At 52.5% G+C, this 27,277-nt stretch overlaps 12 protein-coding genes across 12 annotated transcripts; 6 read left to right on the top strand and 6 right to left on the bottom strand.

The window, feature by feature from the left end:
• Positions 1-5: 5 nt before the first annotated feature.
• On the bottom strand, positions 6-2,776 carry BD324DRAFT_609701 (hypothetical protein; the record flags this gene model as incomplete). Its single annotated transcript, XM_022014168.1, has 2 exons — positions 6-893; positions 953-2,776. 2 exons carry the CDS (start codon positions 2,774-2,776, stop codon positions 6-8), a joined length of 2,712 nt encoding a protein of 903 aa, XP_021869166.1.
• A 730-nt stretch (positions 2,777-3,506) lies between these two features.
• Positions 3,507-4,585, bottom strand: BD324DRAFT_609700 (hypothetical protein; the record flags this gene model as incomplete). The annotated part of the gene is made up of 2 exons (XM_022014167.1): positions 3,507-4,198; positions 4,252-4,585. The coding sequence occupies 2 exons, from the start codon at positions 4,583-4,585 to the stop codon at positions 3,507-3,509; spliced, it is 1,026 nt and encodes a 341-aa protein (XP_021869165.1).
• Positions 4,586-5,257: 672 nt separating this feature from the next.
• Positions 5,258-5,782, top strand: BD324DRAFT_652670 (hypothetical protein; the record flags this gene model as incomplete). Its single annotated transcript, XM_022018533.1, has 1 exon — positions 5,258-5,782. One exon carries the CDS (start codon positions 5,258-5,260, stop codon positions 5,780-5,782), a length of 525 nt encoding a protein of 174 aa, XP_021869164.1.
• Positions 5,783-6,545: 763 nt separating this feature from the next.
• On the top strand, positions 6,546-7,922 carry BD324DRAFT_652669 (hypothetical protein; the record flags this gene model as incomplete). The annotated part of the gene is made up of 1 exon (XM_022018532.1): positions 6,546-7,922. The coding sequence occupies one exon, from the start codon at positions 6,546-6,548 to the stop codon at positions 7,920-7,922; it is 1,377 nt and encodes a 458-aa protein (XP_021869163.1).
• Positions 7,923-8,160: 238 nt separating this feature from the next.
• Positions 8,161-9,893, bottom strand: BD324DRAFT_609699 (hypothetical protein; the record flags this gene model as incomplete). Its single annotated transcript, XM_022014166.1, has 7 exons — positions 8,161-8,196; positions 8,257-8,558; positions 8,617-8,675; positions 8,723-9,331; positions 9,369-9,575; positions 9,642-9,760; positions 9,828-9,893. 7 exons carry the CDS (start codon positions 9,891-9,893, stop codon positions 8,161-8,163), a joined length of 1,398 nt encoding a protein of 465 aa, XP_021869162.1.
• An 818-nt stretch (positions 9,894-10,711) lies between these two features.
• On the top strand, positions 10,712-13,738 carry BD324DRAFT_633323 (WD40-repeat-containing domain protein). The gene is made up of 7 exons (XM_022016617.1): positions 10,712-11,556; positions 11,606-11,793; positions 11,849-12,152; positions 12,196-12,742; positions 12,779-13,004; positions 13,048-13,187; positions 13,239-13,738. The coding sequence occupies exons 1-7, from the start codon at positions 11,145-11,147 to the stop codon at positions 13,663-13,665; spliced, it is 2,244 nt and encodes a 747-aa protein (XP_021869161.1). The 5' UTR covers positions 10,712-11,144; the 3' UTR covers positions 13,666-13,738.
• A 669-nt stretch (positions 13,739-14,407) lies between these two features.
• Positions 14,408-14,932, bottom strand: BD324DRAFT_582684 (hypothetical protein; the record flags this gene model as incomplete). The annotated part of the gene is made up of 1 exon (XM_022013574.1): positions 14,408-14,932. One exon carries the CDS (start codon positions 14,930-14,932, stop codon positions 14,408-14,410), a length of 525 nt encoding a protein of 174 aa, XP_021869160.1.
• A 147-nt stretch (positions 14,933-15,079) lies between these two features.
• Positions 15,080-17,134, top strand: BD324DRAFT_633320 (hypothetical protein). Its single transcript, XM_022016616.1, has 2 exons — positions 15,080-15,992; positions 16,092-17,134. Exons 1-2 carry the CDS (start codon positions 15,137-15,139, stop codon positions 17,099-17,101), a joined length of 1,866 nt encoding a protein of 621 aa, XP_021869159.1. The 5' UTR covers positions 15,080-15,136; the 3' UTR covers positions 17,102-17,134.
• BD324DRAFT_633317 (terpenoid cyclases/protein prenyltransferase alpha-alpha toroid) lies at positions 17,135-18,682 on the bottom strand. Its single transcript, XM_022016615.1, has 8 exons — positions 18,490-18,682; positions 18,309-18,424; positions 18,223-18,266; positions 18,026-18,165; positions 17,825-17,972; positions 17,735-17,783; positions 17,496-17,680; positions 17,135-17,451 (listed from the first exon to the last, which is right to left on the bottom strand). The coding sequence occupies exons 1-8, from the start codon at positions 18,603-18,605 to the stop codon at positions 17,173-17,175; spliced, it is 1,077 nt and encodes a 358-aa protein (XP_021869158.1). The 5' UTR covers positions 18,606-18,682; the 3' UTR covers positions 17,135-17,172.
• Positions 18,683-19,693, top strand: BD324DRAFT_633312 (RmlC-like cupin domain-containing protein). Its single transcript, XM_022016614.1, is given in 5 exon segments — positions 18,683-18,877; positions 18,888-18,889; positions 19,075-19,271; positions 19,350-19,473; positions 19,530-19,693. The coding sequence occupies 5 exon segments, from the start codon at positions 18,735-18,737 to the stop codon at positions 19,679-19,681; spliced, it is 618 nt and encodes a 205-aa protein (XP_021869157.1). The 5' UTR covers positions 18,683-18,734; the 3' UTR covers positions 19,682-19,693.
• A 53-nt stretch (positions 19,694-19,746) lies between these two features.
• BD324DRAFT_609696 (hypothetical protein) lies at positions 19,747-24,141 on the bottom strand (the record flags this gene model as incomplete). The annotated part of the gene is made up of 6 exons (XM_022014165.1): positions 19,747-20,736; positions 20,774-21,037; positions 21,074-21,705; positions 21,744-21,876; positions 21,913-22,136; positions 22,173-24,141. The coding sequence occupies 6 exons, from the start codon at positions 24,139-24,141 to the stop codon at positions 19,747-19,749; spliced, it is 4,212 nt and encodes a 1,403-aa protein (XP_021869156.1).
• A 458-nt stretch (positions 24,142-24,599) lies between these two features.
• Positions 24,600-27,234, top strand: BD324DRAFT_633305 (hypothetical protein). Its single transcript, XM_022016613.1, has 4 exons — positions 24,600-25,899; positions 25,959-26,033; positions 26,081-26,866; positions 26,921-27,234. Exons 1-4 carry the CDS (start codon positions 24,699-24,701, stop codon positions 27,085-27,087), a joined length of 2,229 nt encoding a protein of 742 aa, XP_021869155.1. The 5' UTR covers positions 24,600-24,698; the 3' UTR covers positions 27,088-27,234.
• Positions 27,235-27,277: the final 43 nt, after the last annotated feature.

The raw sequence follows: 27,277 nt of genomic DNA, 5'->3' as shown, positions 1-27,277 counted from the left end.
CACAGTTAAACTCTCTTGCGAGGTATCCTTTCGCTGGATGCAACATTCTTCGGTATTTGAGGGCCCTCCGTTCGTCTCAACTCCTGTGCAGGGGTTTCAAGGTCGCTGCGGAAGGTTCTACTGCCCTTGTCCCACGCGTGCACTGAGTTTTGGGACTGCGCCTCGTTTCGTACTCGTTTCTCCAATCTGTCATCGTCCGTTTCGACGGATTTCCTCTTGCCCCTGAATCTGCACCTGAGCTCTGCCTCCGCCTTTTCCGCCCTATCAATTGCCCTTTGAATGGCCGAGTCTCTATCGTCCAAATACCGAGCTGTTCTCTTCCTGAGAGAGTCCAGAGATGCCTCGAGATCACAGACTTTTTCACTTTCCACCGCCAGCTCTTTCTCCTTGGACCTGAGCGCTCCCTCTAACTCGGTATACTGCGCTCTGACGGCTTCGATAATCTCGTCCGTCCATTTCGCTGTGGCTTTTTCGAGATTCACTCTAAGAACAGCTTTCAGGCTCTGGTCAGAAGCTGTAGCCTGTTCCATGCCCCGTTGTCGCGCAAGCTCCATCCGCCAATGAACCTCGTACTGCTGCGCAGACTCAGAATTCACAAGAAGGTTGAAGTGCTTCTGCAAGATTTCAGAGGACTCCTCGGCTTGTCGCAACAGAGACTGGCAGCGGAACAGGTCGTGTGACCGTGTGACGATGTCGTTCTCCAGAGAAGATATTCGAGATGTGAGGTCGGCGCAGGTGACAGAGTGATGATTCCGAAGGAGGTCCAATTCCCCGTTAGTCTTGTCCAATGATCTGCCGAGGCCGATGACTTGCTTCTTGGTGTTCGCCAAGGCTTCGGAAGTCGTTTCGAGTTGCTCAGACTGGGACGCCAATTTCTCGTTCGCTGCCTTGAGCTAAGAAGGTTAAAGGGCGCTTGTCAGTTTTTGGCCTGTCAACTACCTTTGATGCCCACCTTCTCAGCCCACACCGCAATTTCCCGTCCTCTAGCCAGGCGAACTTTCTCCGCCTCCTCGAGATGACCTTCCAAGGCCCCTTGAGCCTTTTCTTCTAGAGTCAAGAGTCTGACATGCTCTCCTCGCGCAAGCCGTAATGCTGTCCAGAGAGATTCAATCTCGACTCTTGCCTGGGCCAGCTGCTTGCTTTTCTCTTCTAGATCGGCGCAGTATCTCCGCTGTGCGCACAGGACTGCGTCCGCCTTTGATTGCATCTCAAGACATTCTTCCTCATGAACGTGAATGGCCTCGACCAGGTGACTGTTTCGGCGCTTCAACGTCTCATTGGCCTTAGACATAGATCTGTATGCGATCTTGACCAGTTCCCAGCACCGTTGAGCCTGAGACCAGCGCAGATCGGCGGTCCGAATTCGATCGGCCTGAGTTCCAAGCGAGAGCTGAGCTTTCTTGAGCTCCTCGGCGAGAGACTGATGCTGAGTTTCTCGCTGTCCCGCATCGACCTTGAGATTTGCCATCTCCTCACCAAGGCCGTCCCTTTCTGCGCGCAGTTCTGCAATTACCGCTTCCAATTCCCTCCGCGACGCTGCCCAATCCGCGTGATCCTGCTCTCGCCTCCTTAATTCCGTAGCTTTGTCATCCTTATACGTCTTCACTTCGGCGTACTTCTCTTTGAGTACCAGACGAGTGGACTCGAGCTGATTTTGCAGCTCAATTTTCTCCCTTTGAAGAACTTCGATCGAGGATTCAGCAGCTGACGTCGCTACTTGTTCCACGAGTATTGATCGTAGGTCATCGACATCGGCGAGCGCCCAGGCTAGCTCTCCCTCGACCTCCTGTTGAGATCGTTGCGCTTGATTCCTCGAAGCTAAGTAGCAGCGCCGCTGGCGATCGTACAACTTGGCAGCCTCCGCCTCGTGCTGAGTCTGCAGCTTCTGATCGTCGAGTTTGTCCTCAAGTTGTTGAAGCTGATACCTCAGCTGGGCAATCTCGGCGCGGTTATCCACTCCATCGTCTCTGAGAGACCTGACAAGACCATTGAGCCGGCTGTTCTCTGTATCATGGGCCTCTTTCTCTTGCTCTCTGAATTGTACCACATCCGAGAGGTCGTTTTCGGCTCTTTGCTGAAGTGTCTTTGCAGAGTCGAGATCCCGGGCAAGCTCTTCATTCCTCGCCTCTGCCGCTTTGAGTTGATCCTGTATCTGAAGCCGCTCTGCATCGTGTCGCAAAAGTCCCGCTTGGAGGACTCCAATCTCGTGGTCTCTTGCGCTCAGTCGCTCGGTCAACTGTCGAACCTCAAAAGACCGGACATTGGAGGACTTCAAGAGGGCATTGACTTGCTCTGATTGCCGTAGCTTCCTCCGCTCGCTCTCCAACTCCTCAGATAGCCTCTTCCTGACCTGCCTGTATTGACTGACGCAGGTCCTCAATTCGTGTATCTCGACCGCTTGATCATGACTTGACATGAATGGTCGTGCAGGAAAAGAGGAGGGACCTGCAGTCCGATGTGAAGTCTGTCGAGGGAGGGGATCGGAATGAGGAGGCGAGTGACCTCGATGCTGGGGCGGGCTCATGGGTGAATCACACGTAGGCTGAGCGAAGCGTAGATTTTGCTTCTGCTCGACATCGGTCCGTACTCCACTGTGAGGTAACCGTGATGTGAAGTCCCCCGTCTGGGACTTCCGAACTCGAGGGTCAGAAGGGATGACAATATTTGCCGTGGGTTTGGCCGGCATGGGTGGGGCTTGAGAAGAGAGTGAAGAGACTTGGTTCTTGGAGGTAAGCTGAGGGACGACGTCCATGAGAGGTCGTCGCTGGGAATCCATTTTCGTCAGCCCTGAACACTTCGATGACCTGGTGCAGAATCTGGATCCAAATCAGCTACATGTCGTTTCAAGAGACTCGACTCACTAACAATCACAAGACATCCAAAGAGCCTGGTCGTCACCGCTTAGAATCATCTTCTTGCGTGGAAATCATAGTGAGGAAGAAAGAAGTGAGAACGATGGATGGTTGTTGATCTTATAAGAGTGACCATTGACGTGATTCCCAAACTTTTTCTGAGGAAGGGGACAGAGGGTCCTTTGAGTGTTTGTATTGGTGATCCAAGCGTTGTGGCAGGGGTGTGGTGGCATCTCCCTCATGGCGAGTCAGTTCAGCTAGTAGGATCAGCAAGCATATGAAGTTTGTGAGTACAGAGATCAGCCAACAATCAGTGGATGAGGGATCTGGATGATGAGCAGGAGCCCTTAATCTCACACAGGGCGGCTTCCCAACAACAACCCGGGAGCTCAGGCGAAGGGATCGCACGAAATGTACACAAACAACGGGTGGTTCGATACTATTGAGCTTCCATGCAAGCCCGTTACCAAGTGTGTTGATTCCACAATGGGCTGGAATGAAGATAGAACGGAAGTGCGGGCGTAGGAAAGGGTCTCATTGAGTTTCTTCCGCTGCAGATGGGTGGGCGGTCAGATCCGATTGATTAACGATTTCGGAAGGCAGAGAGGCTATGGAGTACATGCATTACATTACAACTGATACTTGCTCAAGAGCCTATTTTGACCTCTTCTTGTGTCCCGCAAGATCCTTTTCGAATCGAGCCTTCTTCTTCTTTCTTGACGACGACGGTCCAATATCGACGATACCACCAGCTTTTCTTCCTCTCTCAACGGCGTCTCCCCTCTTGCCGAAATCCTTGACTCCATCCCATACGCCTCTTGATCCTCTGGATCCGAGAACTCCCTCGAGTTCAGCTTCGAGACCGTTGACTTTGCCTCTTCTCCCACGCGCCTTTTCACTGATCCCGTGTCCTAGGGCTAGAGCCTCTTCATCTTCTCTACGTCTCTTGGCCTCTCGTTTGGTAGTTGACAATCGAGTCATATTCGCCTCCTCATACTCTTTGATTTCCTTCAACTCTTTGGCTCGCTTCGCAGATAGAGAATTGGTGTGCCTGTCCAATCGAACAGGTCGAGTAGCCAGACCGGATGTCGATTCGAGAATAGGTGCGCCATCCATCGTATCGGCGAATTCAGACAAGAGAGCAGGCGCACGTCGATCTTTTCGAGCAGCTTTTCCAGGCTCATTATACGGCATAGCTGCGACTCGAGGTGGACGATAGATCTTATCCTCCTTGTCGTCGTCGTCGACATTGTCATTTGTTGACCTTTGCTTTCTGGAAGATGAAGCGTGAGAGTCGCCATTCGACAGGACCATTGCGTTGATGTTGGGTCGGAAAGCGAGCGGATCTGACATAGGAGGTCAGCTCGAAATCACGAATCGTTTAAAAGGTCCTACTCACCCTCCTCTACATCCTCGATCACCTGCTTTCCCCTCGCCTCTTCGGCCTCTGCGAGCCCCGACAGCTTCTTGATCTGGTACGCCAACTTGCTCTCCATGCCTCGGATCTTATCCATGACCTCTTGATTGACTCGCAGAGATTGCGCCAAGCGATCCATAGCAATTTGAGAAGTCTCGACCTCTTCCAGAGGCGCAGCGTCGTCAAAAGACAACGTTGATGCGATCGGCACGTGAGACGGATCAATGAGGCGTAAAGCCGTCAAGAGGACCAGATCGTGCAAGGATGCAAGGAGGAGCTGAGGTCGCAGCAGAAGGATGTTGAGCCCGGAAGACATGTCGAGGGATTCATCAGATCGCCTCGCCCTGAGATCAAACTTGTTAACCGGAGAAAGTCATGACCACCATGATCACAGGACCCACTTCTCCAGCCATGGCTTGAGGGATGAAGACGTCGCTTCCGTTGCCAATTCCAAGTCGTCGAATAGTTTCGAAGCTCCCTCACTCGAGCTATCGGCCATCTGTGAACCTTGTCAGCCTCAGGTCCCCGATACGATGATTCAAAGTAGTGAGGTAGCCCTTCAGTAGCGAGTTTTCTAGGCTCGCTCCGCTCTTCTAAAGCGAATAATTGCACTTAATCACAATTGATTGTTTCGTTTCAGTGCCCAGTGCGGTTCATCATGAGGGATTAGGAGATAATAGTGACAGGGACGTACTGGGCTGCTGCTCACTCACCTTGGATGTCCAGACTGGCTGCTACGCGGGCTGCTCGTCACGAACCTTCTGTGAGAATGTCTTGAGTTGAAGGTAAGAACCGTCGAGGAACGGCGGCAGTTCAAATTTTTTTGGGCCGTATTCGATTTGCGGGGCTCCGAGATCTATCTCTCTTGTGCGTTCAAGCCTATACAGTCAGCTCGAGATCTACCCAACATCGACGTCTTCTCACTCCATCTTAGTCTTTCAGTCTTGATCAGAGGCGCTGCAGCTTTCCTTCGAGCCTATACTTCACAATGCCAACGACTTTGTACGACGGGACGATCCGAAATATCATCTGTAGCTTGAAAAGCTTGAGAAATTGCTTGCAGATCGCCCAAGCCAAACACTCTGATCCTCAGTCTCTGGTCACTGCTCGTCTGATTAGCGACATGCAACCACTATCATACCAGATATACGTGGCGACTCGAACGTCTGATAGACTCGCTGCCGTCATGCTCAACAAGGATAGTTTGCCGAATCATGAGAACGATCTCAAGAGTTTTGACGATTTCCTCCAACGAATCGATCAGGTCTTGTCGAATCTCGAGCAAGTCAGACCAGAAGAAATCAACGCGTTGGACGGAGTACCTTCTGTGGCCAACATGTCCCGGAATGAACGAGAAAATCACGTCCCTACCAGCGCTTCCAATGCCTTTGGCGCCGCAATGCCACATCTTCATTTCCACTGCGACATGGCGTATGCTATCCTGCGCAAAGAGGGCGTTCCACTTGGAAAAGCCGATTACATCCAAGCATTTGCGGATGGATGGGACATGTGAGATACAGGAGCGTGGTGGCAGCAGAGGACTCGCGATTCCCAGAGCAAAACGTCTTGAAAGATGGGGATCATGCAGAAGAAATATTAACCTCGGCATCTTTTTGTTTTGCCCCTGAATGTTTCAGCTGGGGCCGGCGGCGGGGGGCAGAACATTGAGATTGAAATGCCACTGCCGACGAACATTATGCTATATTCTGATATTGCATTCCTTGGCCGGATAGTCTCAGCTCTGGGCATTGACGAGTGATCCTGCTGGTTAACCAGCACCCACTCGAAAAGGGCACAGCAGACTCAAGAACCGTTCAGGCACTCGCTGTTGGCAAGGTCGCACGTCCCGTTACCCCACCCAGACCCCAATCCGACTGTGACGCTCATCGTCTAGCACGTCCAAGTGGTGACGGCCTTTCGAGCGTGCTCGTCGAAAGACCGAGAGAAGTATGCAGCATTTCCACTGATCTCGAGTCATATCGACTGACTCGACTGCAAGGGATAGATAGATCACACCAAGTCGTCGAAACGCCGCGGCCACCACCTTCGCTTAGAAGATCGGATCATCAGCAGTAGTAATCCGACCAAATCACAGTCATCAAGATCTCTCAGTATAATGTCCTCCTTGGAGACCTATGGAGCGTCTCTCAAGACCACTGTGCGGTCCGCCTTCATGCTTTACGCCGGGGGACCTCATCGCGAAACCCGCCCCCGACCTGTCTGAGTCGACAAATTCTACCCCTCGTCGATCGCAAGCCAGCCTTGGGCGCGACCAGATGCCCGAGACAGACAGCGCAGCAGACTCAAAAGTCGCCCTGACCCCTTCATCGCTCTCTCTCCCGTCCAGTCGTCCACCTCTGAAGAGATCCCGGCGGTCTGGGTCGGGCGAGGACGTGTCGAAGCATAACGACAACATTCGTCCAGAACTGGACCACCACGCCCTTCCTTTTGCTCCACACTCCGAACGACGAGCAATCTGGGCCGATCTGTTGCGGATGGAAATTGTGGAACTGCGTATACAGCTGGACGAGAGTAATGAGGAGTGCAAGAGGGTCATGGAATCGCGGGACAGCTTGCGAGCTCTTTTGGAGAGCTCAAACACCATGGCTGATCGCTGGAAAGCTGAGACCTTCAGACAGGCGGAAGAAACAGAAAGACTCAAAGTGCAAGCCGAAGTTGCGTCTACGAGGTGGAGAGGAGAAGAGGGTAGATTGACCAAGGAGCTCGCTCTTGTCACCTCGGAGGCCAGAACCTTGAAAGCGTCTCGGAACGACAGAGAGGTGAGGATCTCGTCGCTGACCAGGGCATTAAAGGTGGAGAAAGAGGCAAGGTTGGTATTGGAGGCAAAAATAGAAGAGGGGATGAAGCTTGAGAGACTAAAGGCCGAGGACCTGTCTCGAGAACGGCAAGTATACGAAGCTCGACCAAAGGAAGTCAGATCACGCTTGGATACGGATTGGACTCTCTTGCGAACGGAGAGACAGAACTTGGCCAAGGCGGAACTCCGATTCGTCGACCAGATCCATATTCATCAACTCCAAATGGAAGTACAGAGACTGCGTGAGCTGTCGCACGCGAAAGGCAAAGAGGATAGTATGGGAGCCGAAGAGTTGGCAAATCTCAGGAGGAGAATGACGAGCACCAGAGGCCTTGTGTTCGATCTGAAGAAAGAAGCCCGAGATCAGTCACGATACGTTGTTCAGCTGGAGCGGGTCATCGATGAAAAGCTCAAGGATTGCGAGCACTGGAAAGCGCTGAATGACACGAAGATCTCAGAGATAGAGAGGGCGGCAATGGAAGGACGATGCAAGGTCATGCAACAGAACTTTTCAAGAGTACAAAGACATTTACAAGGCTTGCAGGATTATCATGATGTGGCGTGGAGGGAAAAGAGAGATACAGACATTATTCAAATGGAGGAGGACATGATACGACGCTTTGAGGACAAAGCGACGGAGAATTTGCGAATCAACGAAACGATGTGCGAGATCACCATTGGCGAGAGGATGACTTGGGATAGGAATCTCCGAAAGACATCCCAAATGGAGGAGATGAGGAGGCTGGAGTACTGGTTGGATGAACCAGAAATTGTAGACGGCGAGATGAGACTCACGTCCACGGACCCAGAGGAAAATGAGGACAACGCTGTGTGAGTTTCCACGACGCAGAGCCGAGATCAAGTCGGCCACAAGCGAGGCAGTTCGAGTCTAGCAGATCAGTCACGCCTCCGACATGCACCGTGATGAACCCCAAATGATCATTCTCGCGATATGCATGGAAAATCGTCAGACGAGCTTAAGGTAAAAAGGCCGGGCATCGTTGGAGTGTACAAAATGTCTAAATACGATGAAAGATCGTCCGGACTGAAGAAGGAACGGAACAAAGGAAAGATCATCGACCTTCAAGCGAGGCGAGAAAGTCGGAGAGCTACGCGATCCAGTCAGCCCATCCGGTTCACCATTTTGAAGCCGTTCTCGTCCAACTCACTTTGAGCGCTCCTGCTCTCACTTGATCCGTCAAATTTTGGACCTCTTGACTGCCCATCACTCTTCCAGCCATATCTCTGATACCCCTTTCGAGGCCCGCAATGGTTTCATTGTCTCCTAGACCCAGCATGCCCTCTCCACTCAGAGGTGATTGAGGCTCGTCCTCATCTTCTTCCGGACGACCAAAGTAGGCGTTTGACGAGATAGCCGTGGCTCCTGAGAACTGTTGCAGCCTCTGTTGTGCTTCGCTGCCCGCAACGGGGTCATAAGACCCTCGGCCAAAGTATTGATCGGAAGAGATGGCTGAGAGAGGAAAGGGTGTCGTTCAGCGACTTTCATCGTATACTAGTATCTGGCATACCTTTTTGACCTCCAAACTTGTCTCTAGCTGTCCTCACATCGTCCACCTCTTGTACTCGTCTACAGTGTCGAATCAGCATGTGCTGCAAGGGAAAAGATTGACTCACGCTTTAGCTGGTGCAGCCGCAGCGGGTCCACCGACAGTCTGACCGAAACCCAATCTCGCCACAGCAGGTTTGTCCACCTCCTTCCTGGCGGAGCTGGGCAATGGGGTGCTCCCTCGACTGATCTGATCTCCTCTCGCTTTCCTCTCTGCAGCTTCACGTTCCCTGACTGCCTTTGCTTCCTCTTCTTCCTTTTGCTTGTCATAGCCTAACCGCTTGATTCTCTCTTCTTCCTGCATAGCTTTCCGTTGAGCCTCCTCAAAATTGATACCCGTCGCTGCCTTTTTGGCACCCAGCTTGCTTGCTTTTGGTCCGCCGGCCGGACGCGCGGCACTGGCCGCTGCGGATGATGTGGTGGTGCGGGAAGTGGGTTGAGCCCCTCGGAGAGAGGAGGAAGTGACCGTACGTGAAGCTGATGAGGCGGTGGATGCAGTTGGCCTAGTGGCTCCGATGGAAGGAGGAGCAGTCGCAGTGGGTTTCGCAGCAGGAGCAGCTGCTTTCGGAGCCTTCTCCTTATCCCATGTCGAGAAGAAATCATCGCCTTCAGCCTGGGGAGTGGATGAAGCGAGTGGTGTGAGCTCCAGACCATCGATGTGGATTCCATGGGGGTTTCTTGTCCTGTCAGTGAAGTTTTTGACAGGTAGCCTACCTCTGAGCATCCTGGTCTACCTTGCGTGCCAATTCCTCCTTGTACAATCCAGCCTGACGTGACGTGTATCTCGCTCGCGCATCCGAGCTGTTAGGCGGGATCAATGATCCTCCTCCATGCTTGGTGAAGAATTCGGCGATCGCAGCATTTCCTCCACATTTCATCGTCCGCAACTGGGCAAGAGACCAGGAATCGAGGTTGGTAGATCTGACACAGATTGAGCTTTTTAACACCGGGAGAAAGAAAGAAAGAAAGCGCGACTAGCAAGCTCACCTGACGAAGGAGATGTGTACTCCCAAATTCCGGTGGACTGATGAGCAGTCCAGACACAGGTAAATACCAAAAGTCACGGAGGACCACGTCGGATTCTTTGCCCCACAGTCAAAACATGTCTGTGAGTAGCAGTGCCGGTGTCAGCAAGGGACCTCCTGAATGCACCGAAAAGGGCAACGAGCGCACCTTGTTTGCTTTTTGACCTTTAAGATGAGCAAAGGTCGCTGTCGTCTGCGCTTTTGTTGGGTCCATGATGGCAGAACGATGAGCCGTCGATGAACGATTAAAGTAGATAGATGCTTGACTCCCAATGCGCTGGCTTTTGCTTTCGTGGATTCTCTGCAAAAGAGGCGGAATGCACGGAATTATAATTCACACTCACCCTTTTTCTTTCTTTGATTATTTCACCATTTTATCCCAACAAACCGTAGTAGAGCGTTGTCGATCACACGTGGATGTACATGGCAGTGGTCATGCAATGATGTCGGGAAGCTCAGAGCGTTGTGAATTGGAGAGTAGTAGGCTTCAGCACTCGCGCCTTCTCGAATCATGCCAAACAGGAAGAGGATGGCTTTTGGATCGCTATCAAGAGCCCTGTTTGGATGTATCGAGGCGGGGCCTGTCCGAAGCTACTTGGTGAGGCAGATTCGGGCCTCTTGAGCCTCGACCTCATCGATTGCTCTGCGACGTGTGATCGGTAACCAGGCGATACTGACCACAGCTCTCTCTCTCCCTCTCTCCCTCCCTCCCTCGAAAGGGAGTCGGTCAGTCTAGACCCTATCCCGTCGGGAGAAGGCTAGCCAAGGTACAAATTCCAGCCAATCACCGACCCGGTACCTTTCGGGGGGGAAGACTCATGCTCTGGACGAGTGGGAAGCATCTGAGCGGCGGATGGATATTCACTGCAGCCCACTGTTGCTTGTCGATCAAATCCTTGTCCACATGACCTGTTACTATTGCATTGCATTCCAGAGGTAGTTTGGGACGTCATCCAGTGCCACGCTGCCACACTCACTCACACTTAAATTAGAGTTGTTTCGGCCCGTGGGGTGTGTGTGTGTGTGCGTGCCGCTTGGAGACACCCCCTCCCATTCACACAGACATCCCTTTGGTGTTGGTGTTGCTTCTTTTGACCATCAACGTCCCTCGACTAGAAGTTTTCCATTTCAAAGGGGCAGTCTACTGATAGCAGGTCTCACTGATCGAGCAGCAACAGCAGCAACAGCAACAGCAGCCGCGGCGGAGACAAATCTGGATTTACGGGTCAGCCTCCTGCTGCTGCATCACACATCTCACACACATCGGCAGCCAGCGAATCGGAATCGGATCGTGGACCTGAAAACAATTTGAATACACGCGCACGCACAGTGACCTCTGTCCTCGGCGTCGTATCGACCTCCTGCATTGTTCAGCTGGGACATCGCCGCTGGGCATACGTCTCGACGAGATCTGCTTGATCAGCACGTCATTTGGACTATCCCGCGCCGTCTAGCCCGTTCACAGATGAATCACTCAGCATGGTCTCACCGACCCCCTTCGCCCCCTTCGTCCACTCACTCTGATCCGTTCTCCCGTGCGTTCTCATCCTTATCCATGGCTTCTGGGTCGACAACTCCGTATGATGACGCTTCGGAGCCCTCACATCGCCCATCCCCACTTGATATCCCTTCGTCATCATCGTCCATGTCCCGACCGACGACACCGAGACCTGTACAGATCCCCATGGGACCAGGTGGTGGTGTCTTGTCGCCACCTACACCTGCGCCAAGTCCCAACCCGAGAGACCGGAACTGGGGAGGGTTCGCCTATGCAGGTGATCATGACAAGCTCAGTGACGAGACTCAGGAAACGCGATCAGACCCAGGCCAGCATGATTGGAAAGGCAAAAGTAAGGCAGATGAGGACGTTTCAATGGGTAAGTCCGCTTTTGCCCCCCTGTGGAAACCATTTTTGACATGGTTTAGATGCCTCGGATCTCATTGAGCGTTTCAAACATCTCTCGACTTCCCAGCGATTCGCTTTTTTGTCCTCGCTGGTTGACAACCTAGCCCTACCAGAGGCATTGGTGCTGTCTCGGAATATCGAACCGAAGCTCAGACGGGATTTCTTGCGAGAGCTCCCCATCGAGCTAGCTCTGCATGTCCTGTCATTCGCGAGTCAACCTGCTGCTTTCCACATAGTATTCACCCTGCTGATCTTTCCCGCAGATCGATGATGCCAAATCATTAGCTAGAGCATCTCAGGTGTCTCGATACTGGTCTCAGCTACTCGCAGACGAAGGTACATGGAAGGAAATGTGTCAACGGCAGTACGGAGGCAGATCGTCCTCCAATCAGAGAAGGATCAAGAATCTTCCGGGTGGATACCCCAACCGGTCTACGAACCTCTTCCGTGGTGTTGATGTCAGGACTCCGATCCAGTTGTCGGATATGTGGGCAAAAGACCAGCCAGCGTGGGGCATGCCACCGGAGATATCGTATCGACAACAATACAAGACGGCTTATCAAACGGGCAAGTCACATCTTTTGTCGAGTTGTCGGCTGACCTGATGCAGAGTCCAATTGGCTACAGGGTGGACGAGTCTTGGCAAGACGTTCGACCGGCGAGGACAGTGTCGTCACCACACTCTCGTTTGATGAAAATCTCATTGTCATCGGTATGGCAAAAGCAAAGGTTATCATCTTCGACTCGAACACTGGGCAATACTGCCGGACTCTTAAGGGTCACGACGGAGGCGTCTGGGCTTCAGTGTTGGTTTCGCCAATGCCCAAGTCTCGAATTCCAGCAGGTCCACCCTCTGATATCTCGCCACGTTTCAAGAGGCAACAGACCAGCACCAACACCCGGTCGTCCTCTGGGGCTCAGTTCCGGAGATCAACTTCTTTTAGTGCTGCGCAAGACAGCACGGGTCCTTCAGCATCGCAAAGCTACCAGTCGTTCTTCGGTCAGGCGACCTCGTCGTTCTTAGCGGCTCCAAAGACCGAAGAAGCGTCGGGTAACGACCCATGCAATTCTGCACGTGGATGGTGGGGACTCAATCGACCCATAGTCGTCAGTGGGGGATGCGACCGCGAGGTCAAGGTCTGGGATGCTTCTACCGGGTGAGTGTTGATGCCATTGCAGCAGCTTACACCTAGCGCCTGTATCTACGCTCTCAGAGGACATACCTCTACCGTGCGATGTCTCAAAGTCATTGACGGAAAGCCGTTGGCTGTATCGGGATCGCGAGATAGCACAGTCCGAGTGTGGGACATCGAGAAGGGTCAATTGGTTCATACGATGACTGGACACTTGGCCAGCGTCCGCTGCCTGGACGTGTCGGGCAGTCTGGCGGTATCTGGAAGTTACGACTACACGTGCAGGGTGGGTCCAGAGACGTGTATTGGACATCCGCTGACCTTCTCAGGTGTGGAACGTTGAGACCGGTCGATGCCTGCATACTTTGAGGGGCCACTACCATCAAATATACGCGGTGGCGTTCCAGGGAGATCGGATCGTGACTGGATCTTTGGACTCGACCGTCCGTATCTGGTCGGCAGCCACAGGGTGAGCATGGGCAGCCATAACTTGTCATAAATGTCCCCTGATGAGACCCAGACAATGTACCGCTCTCTTACAAGGGCACACTTCGCTCGTTGGTCAACTCCAGCTCTGCGATGACCGCCTAGTAACTGGAGGCTCGGATGGACGTGTCATCAGCTTTGACTTGGCCTCTCAAAAGGGCCTACATCGATTATGCGCGCACGATAATTCAGTCACTTGCCTTCAATTCGACCATCGGTTCATCGTCTCGGGCGGCAACGATGGACGAGTCAAGCTCTGGAACATGCAAACTGGAAAATTCATTCGTGAACTGACGAAACCGTGTGATGCGGTATGGCGAGTCGCCTTTAGGGACGACAAGTGTGCAATCTTGCTACAGAGGGAAGGGGAGACAGTGCTAGAAGTCATCACGTTTAGACCAGATGAAGTGAGAGGACAGAAATTGGTGCCGCGGATCAAACAGGGGTTGCAGGCAAGATGAGAATCTATCGCTGGTCAGAATTTTGATGACAATTTTAACGCTCATTGTAGTCTTGTATGCTGAATATCATGTTCATGTAGTCTTGTATGCTGAATATGCCCATGTCTGAGCGCCTACGACTGGGAAGACCCCTTATACACAGGCCGAGACGACAGCCCGTTCACTCGTGCAATCACTCTCCTTTCATCATTGGCGAAACACATGCCATAGAGGAGAAATCTGCACCTCAGCGCCTACGATCCCATTAGGGTCTTAGAGCTTCATTTGAAGTGCGCGGTCCTCAGTTCCAAGCCTGCTGAGCCGACCACGATGCTCGCCATTGGGATCGTCGGGGTGATGTTTCTCGTAGATCCCCACAAAGCTCTTGTTAAAAACCGAAATCGTCGTCGAGGAGGGGGATAACCATGTATTCCCAGTCTTTGGATCGACAACGCCCTCAGTTCTTGAAAATCACCAGTCATCATTGATTTCGGAACATTGAGCCAAGATATTGGACGCCTCGTCACCAGTCTGCATCGGGCGAAACCCAGACTGTGTTGTCGAACGTATCGCGTGAGCAGAAGATCCGTGAGTTCACGGGGGCTGGAGGATGATGGTCGTGGTGATCACGAATGCCCACGCGGTCACGATGGGCTATGATTGCAAGACCAGATAATGCTGAGCAGAGTGATTGGCTTTCACCGTCCCAGAAGGTGTTGGTGTGCCCTTCTACAGTGGCACTGATCGGAGTGGGAGACTACTGTCAGTTGTCATCTGACCCGCCGCCGTAAATCGGATCCGTTTCGAACCATCCAAGGTCGGCAATCTTTCGAATGCTTTCCTCCTCAGTCTCTATCCCATAGCACATATCCGGACGCTTTTCGTGAGGATAACTTCCGACCATCATGAATGGCTTTTCGAGTTCTTCCAATAATCGATGACATACCCCAGCAGGCAAAAGTATGACATCTCCTTTTTGAGCATTGATCAGGACACGATCTGGATTCGTTTCGCCTCCAAAACATAACTTGGCTTGTCCAGAGTATACACATAGCACTTCGTGAGTCGTCGCGTGAAAATGATCAAAAGAGTACATGGTGTATCGCCATGCGGGAACGACAACGTCGATGTGACGAAGGTGAGATTCGATATCGGTTGCTGTCACCGTTGGAGGGAATGCCGAGTGGTATATCACTAAAGGGTGGCAGCTCGAGGTATTGGGGATCAAACCATGAGCCTGAATATGTCTTCTAGTGGTGTTGAGCTGGGATAGAGGTGTCAGTCGCATCACGAGCGTACAGCTAGCTATGGTTGACGCATCGATCATTGAATGATCTTCGTAAAACCCCGTTGGAACGGCAAGCTTACGTAATGATCCTTCGATCTCGCTTCTCTGCTTGAACCGGAAGTACTAGTAGGTGATCGACGAAGGCTCTCTCTTCATGGCACCTTTTCTACGTATGGCCCCTTGAAGCTCGCGCAGTGTCTCAAGATGGAGCCCAGTAAACGCAAAGGCAAAGCCCGAGCGGCTCAGCCATCTGAGACGGACTCATTGCTCGGCTCGTCTTACCAGGCGGACTCACCAGTCGAGTATTCGCCACGCACACCGACAGCTGCTAGACTCCCCCGACAAACCTGTTCTTTTCTTCTGACAGCTGGACTTGTCATTTTCTCCTTCATTTTCACAGCGATGCTGTTTGTCCTTCTCCTTGGATACTCGTTTAAACCTTCGGAATCTGAAATGGCCACACTACCGAACACTGCATTCGTGTACAGTCATCCGGATAGCGTACAGGTGCTCAATATCACTGATCATGGAGTCTGCGTGAATGTCACTGTGCGCATGGGAATAGATGCAGATTTGGCTCTGGGGACCAAGCGATATGATGGAGATTCTGATGGCGATCCGACAAGCAGAGGAGATCGAGGACAAGGTGTCGGATGGTGGGAATGGATCCGACGATGGACAGCCAGACAAGCCCTCGCCCAGTTGCCTCAACAGGCCATCAATGTGGTATTTCCTCACCATATCGCTGTCCATCGTGTAGAGCACAGCTCAGCAGCACCGTTACTATCTGTTCGTGTCAATCAATCGATACCGGTCCCACTGGTCCTGGACGCGGACGATTCCAAAGATTGGCTGAAACCAGTCAGCTTCTTGGCATTTGTTGAACCGACTTTTCAAGGCTCAGACATGCTGCATTACCTACAGTCTTGGTGGATGCAAGGACAAGTCAACGTCTTGGTATCTGTGCAGTCCGTTGCTGTCAGTCTTCCAGAAGGAGTGTGGTGGTCAAAATATGGTCAATTGGAGAAACAGGATCTAAGCCTAAACGTGAAGATGGACAGTGAGTTTACCATTTCCATATCTCCCCTCGCGTTACTTTTGTCTCATGATTCAGTCCCGCATCCATTCAAAGTGTACTCACACTGAGTCTCTTCTATAGTCCCCCATTTGAATGGACTGCCTCGACCAGGTCATCAATTGAACTTGTCGGAGCTGGTGCACCTCGACTCGTATCACCTTCAGACAATTGGCACATCAGCACTCGGTATCAATGCATCAGCAACTCTGCCAAATCCGTTCGCCGAGTACGATCTCGGTCTGGATATTCCGTTCGCTCTACCTTTTCTCATTTCGCTATCTGACGGATCGGCGATGGCCCGGGTGACCACCTCTCCCTTACGGCTAGACTCGGCCAAGGCGCTCCATCTCTCACTCGAGGGCGAGATAATAGCGAATCTCATGCATCGCAACACCTCCTCGCTCTCTACCTTTCTCCAGCGATTCCTGCATGGACAAGATAATCCAATCATCGTATCGGGGCTCAAGGTCCCAGCGGCCAATCCTCCCCCTCAATGGATTCTCGAAGTGCTGCCCGATGTTGCCGTTTCACTCACCTTTCCCGGACCGCAGCCGCCTCCCAAAGTCATCAAAAGCGTCTCAATCGAACACATGCGGATCTCGGAACGTGCAGGACAGTTCCTCGCTTCTGGTACCGTCGTCGCGAGAGTCGAATTGCCCGAAACGATGCAGAAGATCCAATTGGATGTCAAGGGCGTCGCGCCCGATGTGTTGGTCTACAATGGTCCGGCAGGCGATGAGGATGCTGATCCAGACGAACCTCCTCCAAATGCGTTTGGAAGGATCAATCCTGAAGATTTCTTAAATTCCACAACTGCGCCATCCGACGACCCTCTCCACCCGTACGCTATCATCGTCACTGCGCCCATGACCAATGTGCCATTACAAGTTTTGGAAGGTCGGGATGGGGTGTTTCGCAACTTTGCAAGCAAAGTGGTGTTCAAGGGTGGGGCGGAAGCCGGCATAAAAGGCATGGCCAGCGTCAAGGTTGATCTGAAGGGTGTGCCGGGAAGGGCCACGCTAGAGGATCTGCCAGTCACAGGCGAGACGTGGGTCGGAAGGCAGCGGTTGAGTTCCGCAGAGGACCACTGAGAGGCCAAGGGCAAGGGAAGCAAGTTACATTTGTATTCGCATTCATAGCATCCTTACTTGTAAATTATATTTCATGCAGGGTATTTCAGAGCCTTGATCCGGCTGATTTCTCCTCTTAACCATTTAGCGCTCTCCTCACTGACATTCCAGGTCGGTACCAGCGATTTGAGGCCCAGAGCATGCTCTTTAGCTGCGGGTTCGTGCATCGACAAAGCTGCCAAGGCAAGGTAAGAATGATACGGGTCCGGTGGGTCCTCTGGCTCTTTGCCGAATCCGCCAAAGGGGTATTGTGCGCTGAGGAGAAAAGTCCGATCTGACTGAGCATCCAAAAGGTCTGATCGACCGAGTATCTGACCACAGTGAGTGAACGCGGTATCAACTTCTGTGGACTCACAGACAATGCTCCTCCACACCAGAACGAATAGCAAACATCTTCTAGCTTGCCGGGACGGCCTTGAAATCCGCCAATTTGGCGTTGAAGCAACCATCTGAGAGTTTCTTCATGGTCCTCGGTACTGTCTGCCTTGCCATCCGCCTCCAAGAGCTTGAGCGAAGCCATAGCGCAGTACGTCGTTCCTCCTGCCCTTGAATCAGTCATGAGGAAAATCTTGGCATGTCATCACTCTCGCCCACCCTGTGCCTCGATGATTCCTGGACGAGCTGCATACCCTCCCTCCCATGTCTTGAGATGGAGTCAGCGCAGATCTCGTTCACCTGACTTACTCTGCATTGCCGGATCATGGCCCTTGCTGCGTCCACATTGATCCCTGAGAAATCCGAGATAATACTGGATACCGCACAAGCACAGTAAGTCATGCGCAGGTCGCTCTGGAAATCGCCCTCAGACTGAGATCGAGGAAGGGGAGAAAAGCTGAGGGGATGTATACGTCAGCTTTCGTGCAATCATACTCTTGTGATCCTCACGAGCCGTCTTGACCTTGACAGGAGCGTAGGAAGGACACTAGTCCAGGCACGTCTAACCTGTCGAGAGGTGCTCGTAAAATCGCCAAGCAAAGCAGGGCTGTATAGGTCGATGGTAGATGTCCAGGCGAGGTGTTGGCATTCTGAGTTGTTGACATTTCTTTCAGTGAAGCTCCGAACCACTTTCTAGTCTCACTTACAGAGGTGGTGATCATGAACGTTGAACCTCCGAATCCTCCATTTGCTATGATTTGATCACCTTTTGCGCGGCCTCGTAACAACCTACGAGACCGCAAACTCCAAATCCACTCTATCCATGCATCCCTCTGCTGAGCCGTGGTCTTGTCCTCCAGTGCTCCTAGAAGTTCTAGACCAGAGAGACAAAAGTAGGCAATAGTGATTCTTGCAGCGGTGTCAGTCAGTCAGACAGTTACTGGCTCGCCGTGTCGTTTTCAAATTCAACTCACCTATTGGCATCCTGTGAGGTCCCACTGGCTGGTAATGCCTGTAGACATCTCAGGAAGAAATTGACATGTCCATTTCGCTTGAAAGTCGTCTGCCTCACGGGTCCATCGCTGCTCATCTCCTTGTGAGCATCACTGTGGGCTCTAGGACGTTGCAAAAGACAAACGGGACGCCCCGCCCGACGCGAGAGGAACATTATTATTATTATTCATTGACTTTTCGCTGGAATTCGATATTCCCCTGTGAAATGATGTCACGTCGATCGATGGCCCATACAAAGGAAACGAGCGAGCATCCAAGGCCGGGAGGGGCGAGGAGGCGATTTAGAATCATCGCATCGACAGGATCTTGGTGTTGTACATCTCATAAATCGTATCGTGATCAAATACAGTGAGAGTGTCACGCTGCCATCGTTTGATCTCATCCACTGACATCAGCACGCCACAGCAGTACGTCCCCAACTTCTTCAACCATGCTGTCTCGATCCATGCGTCCTGTCCTCCTTCGAGCTATCGAAGCTTGTACTTGTTCTCATCCGTTCATACCCTTGCAATCCGCTGGCATGAGTCTGACAAGCATTCGTGCAGCTTCATCGTTACCTTCACCTTCATCATCTAAGAAAATGTCTGGAACACCACCTCCACCAGAGAACAAGATGAAGCATTTCAAAGCTATCAATGCATTGCCTTCTCAGTATCCCGATTTCAGAACGGTTCTATGGACCGGTAGGGACAGTCAACTGGTCGTGATGACTGTGCCTGTGGGAGGAGACATTGGTGAAGAGGTGAGTAGGGGCGTTTCAAGTGGCAGAGGGGAGTGGCTATTCTGCCACTGACCATCGTTCACCACCACCACTCTCTAGGTCCACGAAGTCGACCAACACCTCATCTTCACTTCTGGAAAATGCAAAGCGATTGTCGCTGGGGAAGAAGCAGAAGTCCAAGCGGGAGACATGGTGGTCGTCCCTCAGGGAACCAAGCACAATTGTGAGAAGATAGATCCCGTGGTCTGGTTCAGTTCCTCTTCTAAACCGCCGCCTCAGTCATTAACACCGGACCCACGCCGTTATGTCTCTTCACTGTATACGCTCCGGCAGAACATGATCCCCGATCGGTGCACAAGACAAAGGAGGAGGGAGACAAGCTCGAAGACGACGGAAAGGATGAACCTCCCAAGTGGGCCAAGCGAAAGTAGTCTATAGACATTATCCCCTGATACATGAGTCATGTATAAATGTGTGTGGTTGTGTCATTTGAACCTCATTCGAGGTCCTTCTCTGCGTCGTCCGCAATTTCAATCAGGTGCTCTTGGACCCATTCGAGGCATTCCTGCACGACCGCTGTGCGATCCCAGTCGGCTCGTCGACGCCATAGTCTGTCGAAACATCCAGCTCGGACCTGCTCCAATTGGTCGATACTGAGAGCCGACGTAGATTCTACCAGTATCGATCGGAATCGCGACCACAGATCAGATGGAAGGACGAAGGGTGGATAAGACACAGGGCGAGGTTCAGGGACAGTCGCGATCTCGGCCAGCACTTCTTGCTCTGGTTCGAGAGGCGGAGCTTGAACCACAGGCTCTGGCGCCGGATCATTGTCCATTTCTTCTCGTAATCTCTTGCTGCTCTCCCTGTCTCCACCTTCTTCGTCCTCTCTCTGGCGTTTCAATGTACTTTCCACCCCGTTCTCTCCATCGACAGTCACTTCGGCCGTACCGTTGACCTCGTTGCCCCCCTCGACATCCGACAATTTGGCCTGCTTTTCTTTCTCCCTCTGCGCCTTCCTTTGCAGCATTCTCACTTTAAGTCGTTCGAACTCCGGCGTCCACTTTGGATCGAAGTGGGAAACGTGGAGTCTTGCATTGGCAGCCATTTCTCCAATCCGAGCTTGACGATCTGGATCTCCAAGGTGAGCCGCGTTGTCTGCTATCTTGTCGATGTCCTCCAGAAAGTCGGCTGGAGTGTAGTACTTGTGTCGAGAGAGTTTGCGGTGAATCGTATCAATATCGACATCGTGCGCTTGCCATGTGGCTACTGGTGAATGAGATGGAGGCTCAGGCGCAACCGGCGGGACAGTCTCGAGCACGGCAGGCGCAGAGGCAGATGGCTCGGCTGATATTGTCGTCCCAAGTGCGTCCGTATCATGTCCATTGGGAACAGATTCCGCTTCGAGCGAGACGGGAATGACAGCTTCCGGAGGTGACGCGTTGGCCTGAGCAGCCAGCATCTGACTGACAATGAAGGCATCGTTCTAATCATTTAGCTGAGACAAGCACAAGTTGGCTCACCCTGACACCGGCGACAACTTTACGGAATTTCTTTGAGATCTCTTGAACCAGGTGTATGAAACTGACATACAGCATGTCTCGAGCCCGCTGATCTTTTTCGAGTTCGCGCTGGATCTCCGCTTCTGTCGGCTCCCTGGGTGGCAATGGCGGGGCAGGAGGCAGGATCTCCAAAACTCGCTTCTGCCTTGGTAGGGCATCTGGGAAATCGGACGGTGGCCTTTGGAATGCTTCGAATAATGAGGCGAGGTACTCGGATCGTTCCGACTAGACATCAGCGTGATCTTGTGATAGCACACTCACGTTTGATGGAGACACCAGCTCCGCTTTGGCTTCTCCACTGGACCCGAACCAGGCTCGAATCTCTTGAGGAATTTGATTGAAAGGCTGATCGGACAGGGCCAGTAGAAGGACTGGATCGGATGAAGGTATGCCGTGAAGGAGAGATTGAAACAGTATTCTCGTAGACTCCGTCAGAGCGTAGGTCCAAGGCAGGAGGGAAGGTATGAACAGGATCGAGGGCTGGTGCCGCTTCGCCTCGACGAACAGCTGGACCAGGGTCGCTTCGGGTGTGCGCGTAGAGTCCGCCATGAGCGTGCCAATGTCCAAGCTTTGCACATGGAAGCCTTCCAAATGATGCAAGATAGCTGGACCTAAATAATTCTGGCCCATTCCTGAAGGGCCATGAATCAAGAGGCGCGGACGGAAAGTGCGCAACTTGTCCAACGACTGCACCATCATGTGCTTCTCGAGATCGTCACCGATATCGTCAACAAACTCGGCTTCCTCGAGCGCGGTCAGGGGTTTGTGTCGTGGCAGAACTCGATCGACAGCTCCCTTGAGGCGATCCAAAGGTCGACTTAGGAGTGGCAATAGATGAGCAGGAAGTTGCGATGCAGCTGAAGAAGTGGATCGAGCGGAGGATGGAGTGATTTCTGATTCGTCAGCAACATGGCCGGTGAGTTGAACCTACTCTGAATTGACATCATAAAGTCTTTTGCGCCGACAGAGATGCTTCCATGGTCCAATAGGAGCCGGTCTGAGGACTTGTAGATCTGAGGATACCTCCGCTGAATGGCATTGAGGGCTGCTTCGGTGCATAGGGCCTATACTATCAGCTGTCGAGCTGCAAAGTAACTCACTCTCAGATCTGCTCCACCATATCCCTTTGTCATGACAGACAGTCTATCCAATAGAGTTCCAGACAAAGGCGGTGACCACTCCCGTGTGTTGATCTGGATGATCTTTCGTCGAGCGTCTCGGTTGGGAAGTGGGAAATAGAATTCGCGGTCGAATCGACCCGGACGTCGCAGGGCAGAATCGACGGCATCAGGCCGGTTCGTAGCGCCGATGACGATGACTTGACCTGCACCTTCAGCCAAAGATACAATGTTGTACTCACCTCGGCCATCCATCCCATCCATGAGCGCCAGGAGTGTCGAGACCAGACTGGCATGGATCTGATCCTGCTTCGAGCTCCTGACGGGGGCGAGACCATCAATCTCGTCGAAAAAGATGATACTGGGTTGGCACGCCCTAGCCTCCTCAAACAACATTCTCAGCTGTCGTTCCGCTTCACCGACCCATTTCGATAAAACATCGGCACCTTTTCGCATGAAGAATGCAATTTTGGTATTTCCTGTACTGCACGATGCTGCAAGCGCACGAGCTAGAAGCGTTTTTCCGGTCCCCGGAGGACCATGGAAGAGGACGCCGCGAGGTGGAGTCAGGCCAAATTTCTGGAATAGCTCGGGATACAGTAATGGTAAAGCGACCATCTCCTTCAACTGATTGATGTGATTGTCGAGACCTCCAACATTGTCAAAGGTTACATTCATATCGACGCCGAGTGGATCTGCGTCGGCCAGATTAGATTTGGGATTGATTCGGCCATAATTCGGTACGTCGGAAGGACCACCAGTACGCACATTCTGAGAGCCTTGGCCTTGACCAAGTTTTGGGATAGCAAATTCCATGTCAGAGTCGCTGGTATCCATGTCGCCCATGGCTTGAGGGAGAGCGCCTCGTCCAGCCCACGTTCCCTTTGCGGAAGGAAATTGAGACCCAGAGCCATTGGCAAAGCCCATACCACCACGACGTCGACTCGCGCCAGCAGCATTGGCAATCGTCTCCTGAACCAATTCGGCCGAGATATCCAGAGGTGGAAGCTCATAGTTGACTTTACTTGTTCTCTGTCGGAGCTGCCGTTTGGGTGCTCCAAAATCGTCGTCTGAATCAGCTCGACGGTTGGAATTTCGGGTCGATCGACGAGGTGGTTGCGCCCGACGACGGGTAGCACGGCGAGGTGGTGGCCGATCGTCGTATTCGATGAAAGACCCCTCATCATCGTCAGATGGCGTTCCGAAGCCACCTAGCTGATCATCAGATCCGTCGTCCTCCGTTGCGGAAGGTTCGAATGACTCTGCATCGGCGGAAGAGTGTCTAGACTTGGGTGTCGGGACGGGCGCCGATTGCTCAACAGCAGCAGCATGTCCATTTGAGAGTCGGGTAGATCGAGTAGGGAAAGCATTTCTGGCTGGCTGAACGACATGTCCCTCGTCCTCATCGTCCTCGTCGGGATCGACCCTTCGTTTCCTCCCTCTGCTGTTCCTCGTTGTCGGTATCGGCGCGGCCTCATGATCGTCATCAGAGAACCTCACAGCGGTCTTCCCCGCGTTGTTCCGCTCAGTCCTCCTGGGCTGAGGTACTGCCTCCTCTTCGTATTCCTCCTCTCCCTCCCCGTCTTCCTCTGAGTCTGCTTCGGCATACGACGTAAACTTGCGCTCTGCAGCGACGCGTGCTCCTCGAACCGGGCGACCAGAGGATGAGAAAGACTCCTCGGTCTTGACCGTACCCGAGTTTCGTCGACTCATATCTGGTGCTGGATCCAGAGGTGCTACCGGCCGACGGATACGCAATTTGAGAGATGTCGAGGGCGCGGTCGGCTCCTGCTGAAGTACTGCTGGATCCAGAGTTATCGACTTGGGCAGCGGCAGTGCAGCTGGGGTTACGGGCGAGACGTGAGATGGGTCTGCGGGAAAGTCCGATGGATAGCCGACGAGCTCGGGCTGCGCTTGAGGCTGCAATTGTCCCCAATGTCCGGATGGGCCTGAAGCTTGAGGGTGAGGAGGAGGATAGTAGCTAGGATTGGGGTAATACTGCGCGTTCGATGCCAAGGATTGTGGGGTTTGCAAATAGCCTTGGTGCGAAGGATATCCGTTGTAGTCTGGAGCAGGGAACGGGACAGCAGTTTGCGGTTGGTAATGCTGAGGGTATGCGTGTGGATGCGGTCCTGAAGGTGGATGTTGCCGATATTGATACTCTCCTTGATGACCGTAGTATTGAATGGGAGGGTAACCGGGACCGGACATTACACCATGGGTGCGGAGGTCACTGGATGGAACGAGGCGATGACGAGAATATGAAAGCCCTGACACACCTTCACTTGTTGTTTGCCCGTCTTGAAGTGACCATGGACGTGGATGCTACCATGGATCCGACTTTCAAGTGAACCCAAGCCAGACGCGCGAATGGGTTTTATTGGCTGAAGAAATAGGTTCCGGCGAGTGTGGCACATGCCAGCTCTAGCAGGAGGTGGTGGGAAGGGACAAGCTGCAAGCTGGATTCCGAGACTCTCTCGTGAGGATTCAGAGTATCCTTGTAGTCAGGCTGGGGCCGCGATGACAGTCTGACCTTCTTCTCATGTACATTTGATATCTGCGACGCTTCGTCCACCAGGTGGGTGATAAACGGTCGCTTGTCACGTGCCACTGATTATCAACCGCACGGTTGTACGTAATGGCCGTTGCGGAGACGATGCGTCAATCTAATCTCTCGGGTCTCCATTGTCTAACGTTCTCTAAACGTGTACTTGCGTTGACGACACCACAACAACCAACCACGCTGCTCTTCCCCTATCAGACGACCTATGCCACCGCCGGTCCAGTCGGGTGGTGCTTCTTCCTCTAACGAGTCTCGGCCCATCTTTGCATTTGCCGCTTCGTCCGCTCAACCCTCAACGGAGTCGCCGACTTATGCGTCGATACTCCGAAGGCAGTGGACGACGGAAGATGTGGATCGACAAGAGAGTCTAGATGAATTGAATCCCATCACTGCAGGCTCAAGCTCGAGCATCCACGCTCCTCCTTGGCGGGCTAGCGAAGGGGACGCTGAGGCGTCTGGATCTAGAATATCCATGTCGGATTTATTGGCTGGGAGATCGAGAGACAGTTGGGCAGGAGCGATAGACGCGGCTAGACGTCAAGGGTATCCGAACCGAGCACCGAGGATGATGCGAACCGTCTTTGGTGGGAGGTCAATGGAGTCCGACAGCGATGAAGAGGATCAAGCGGAGGAACCTCAAAACCGATCACGGCTGTACAGACAAGGGCAGAATAGGACAAGTGATGATCTCAGGGTACTCGGAGGCAGCGGAGGTGCTTTGACATTGAGCCGAGGGTCTAACAATCGACGCAGGCGGAGCTTGATAGATCGATTGGCAGCTCAAATAGGGGACGAGCTCAGACGGCCAAGGGTGGAGGGTATCTACGCATCACACGGCATGAAACCTACGAATGAGGATCTTCAGAATCAGCATACGCCTCTAGTCGTCCAGAGTCAGGGCAAGAAGCGATCGTTGGAGGAGAATGAAAGCCGGTCCAAGAGGCGGAAGCTTGATACCAAACCGGATCCTGTGCTCTCGCCTTCTCGCCCAAGCTATCTGGAGTACACCACGCTAGACCCATCAACGCCCATCCCGTTGGAGTTTGAACCGCCAACGTCTACTTCGAATGTCGGTCTGGAGCAGCGTGTCAGACATGCTTCGCTCGGACCTCAAAGCCACATCACTTTCACCTACCTCTCGCCCTCACGAGAGACCAATTCCGATCAAAATGCCTCGGCCTTGCGGACCACTAAGCCGATACCTCTGGCCTGTGGCATTCACTACTACGAAGTCGAAGTGGTCGATGCAGGTGAAGAGGGGCATATGAGTGTTGGTTGGATGCGCGAGAAGACAAAGCTTAGCCGTTTGGTTGGGTGGGAGCCAGGAAGCTGGGGATGGCATGGAGATGACGGCAAGACGTTTGAGGGTAAAGGTCAGGGTCAGGACTTTGGCGAGAAATGGGGAGGTGAGACGAAAGGTCATAAAACGAAAGGCCTGTCGCTGAAATGATCGGGTTCGTATCAGCTGGGGACATTGTAGGCTGTGGAATTGATTACACTCAAAAGAGAGCATTCTTCACCAAGAACGGGAGACTCTTAGGCAGGTCTCAACCATGTCCGGCCCCGCTCGTGCTAACTTATCTTCAGCCTATCGATTCAAGAACCTTGGACCAGGTCTCTTCCCTGCAGTCGGTCTCAAGACCTTCCGAGAGACTGTTGCTGTCAATTTCACCGGACCTTTCAAGTACGACATTGACACACATGTCAAAGGCGTCCGAGATCGAATATGGTTTGAAGCGCATCATGCTTCTGTCCGTCAAGTCCCAAGACTGGTCGATCAAGTCACACCACCGAATGGGAATGCACCAGTCAGCACACTTGAACCTATCGATAAGACTTCGGCAGCTCTGGTGCTGGATTATCTGGCTCATGCGGGATTGACAGCGACTCTGGCAGCCACGGAGAAGGAAATGGCTCGGCGAAAATGGATCCCTCGGACCACGGTCTCTGGTAATGCGACCAAGGAGCCCGAACTTGATTCTGATCCTACCATCGAGTCTTTTGCCTCCATTTCCAAAGCTATCGATTGGCTACAACTACGCTTGACATCTCGGGACGACTTGCGACTGCCGTGGTCTTTCTTAGACCAACTGTACATCAACATGCCGAGTCGGATCGAACGAAGACTACGGATCTACGATCTTGAACTGCTCTGCTTCTTATCATTGGCTCAACCCATCGAGAACCCTTCAACTGATGTCGATCCAATTGAAGAAGGCAGAGCGCTAATGCAAAGGTGTATGGACGAGCACTGGGAGGAGGACCTCGAGCAATCTCTTCGATCGACGTTTACCATTTTAAGTGGCAGGCTCAAATCAGTGAATGAGGTGCGGAAACAGCCATTGGTGGCAGACTTGATAGCCGGAATCAGAGGTGAACTTCACGTTTAGCTTCCACCTAGAATGTTTCCTGATAATCATCGCACAGATTCCCGAGGAATCGCACCTCGAAGTCATTTGGAGCAGGCAATCGTTCAGACCAGCTTGGTGGGCCGGACACTGGCGATGGATGATCCTGCTGGAGCATTTGTCAATGTCAAAAGACTGTTGCAGGGCGAATCTAATACCGTTTCTGTGAAGGTTGAGCCAGAGTGAATTGGCTGTATCTTGAAACTTGTATGTGAGTAACAAACAGATGTAGATATGATGGGTGCATGTTGAGGATACATGACGTATCTGTCAGACTGAGAAATCGAAGGTTCATGCAGTATGTATGCACAATGAATGCATGGATGTACATGTATGACTTTCGTCTTCGCATAATATCCGCTATCTTATCCTTAAC

The sequence above is a fragment of the Kockovaella imperatae genome (assembly GCF_002102565.1).
Source record: "Kockovaella imperatae strain NRRL Y-17943 chromosome Unknown BD324scaffold_12, whole genome shotgun sequence".
In the NCBI taxonomy this organism is placed as follows: domain Eukaryota; kingdom Fungi; phylum Basidiomycota; class Tremellomycetes; order Tremellales; family Cuniculitremaceae; genus Kockovaella; species Kockovaella imperatae.
Note: the sequence above shows the minus strand (reverse complement) of the source record. Positions and strands in the feature narration are given on the sequence as shown.

What these genes read in the sequence shown, in the direction of transcription:
- BD324DRAFT_633323 (XM_022016617.1), top strand. Translation starts at nt 11,145, where the DNA reads ATGAATCACTCAGCATGGTCTCACCGACCCCCTTCGCCCCCTTCGTCC. An exon ending in AGATGAGGACGTTTCAATGG is followed by an intron (nt 11,557 to 11,605) that starts GTAAGTCCGCTT and finishes GACATGGTTTAG; the next exon opens with ATGCCTCGGATCTCATTGAG. An exon ending in CTCTGCATGTCCTGTCATTC is followed by an intron (nt 11,794 to 11,848) that starts GCGAGTCAACCT and finishes TCTTTCCCGCAG; the next exon opens with ATCGATGATGCCAAATCATT.
- BD324DRAFT_633320 (XM_022016616.1), top strand. Translation starts at nt 15,137, where the DNA reads ATGGAGCCCAGTAAACGCAAAGGCAAAGCCCGAGCGGCTCAGCCATCT. An exon ending in CCTAAACGTGAAGATGGACA is followed by an intron (nt 15,993 to 16,091) that starts GTGAGTTTACCA and finishes TCTCTTCTATAG; the next exon opens with TCCCCCATTTGAATGGACTG.
- BD324DRAFT_633317 (XM_022016615.1), bottom strand. Translation starts at nt 18,605, where the DNA reads ATGAGCAGCGATGGACCCGTGAGGCAGACGACTTTCAAGCGAAATGGA. An exon ending in CCATGATCCGGCAATGCAGA is followed by an intron (nt 17,784 to 17,824) that starts GTAAGTCAGGTG and finishes CTCCATCTCAAG; the next exon opens with ACATGGGAGGGAGGGTATGC. An exon ending in GGTGTGGAGGAGCATTGTCT is followed by an intron (nt 17,452 to 17,495) that starts GTGAGTCCACAG and finishes CACTGTGGTCAG; the next exon opens with ATACTCGGTCGATCAGACCT.
- BD324DRAFT_633312 (XM_022016614.1), top strand. Translation starts at nt 18,735, where the DNA reads ATGATGTCACGTCGATCGATGGCCCATACAAAGGAAACGAGCGAGCAT. An exon ending in GAGGAGACATTGGTGAAGAG is followed by an intron (nt 19,272 to 19,349) that starts GTGAGTAGGGGC and finishes ACCACTCTCTAG; the next exon opens with GTCCACGAAGTCGACCAACA. An exon ending in TCAGGGAACCAAGCACAATT is followed by an intron (nt 19,474 to 19,529) that starts GTGAGAAGATAG and finishes CCGCCGCCTCAG; the next exon opens with TCATTAACACCGGACCCACG.
- BD324DRAFT_633305 (XM_022016613.1), top strand. Translation starts at nt 24,699, where the DNA reads ATGCCACCGCCGGTCCAGTCGGGTGGTGCTTCTTCCTCTAACGAGTCT. An exon ending in CAAGAACGGGAGACTCTTAG is followed by an intron (nt 26,034 to 26,080) that starts GCAGGTCTCAAC and finishes ACTTATCTTCAG; the next exon opens with CCTATCGATTCAAGAACCTT. An exon ending in CTTGATAGCCGGAATCAGAG is followed by an intron (nt 26,867 to 26,920) that starts GTGAACTTCACG and finishes ATCATCGCACAG; the next exon opens with ATTCCCGAGGAATCGCACCT.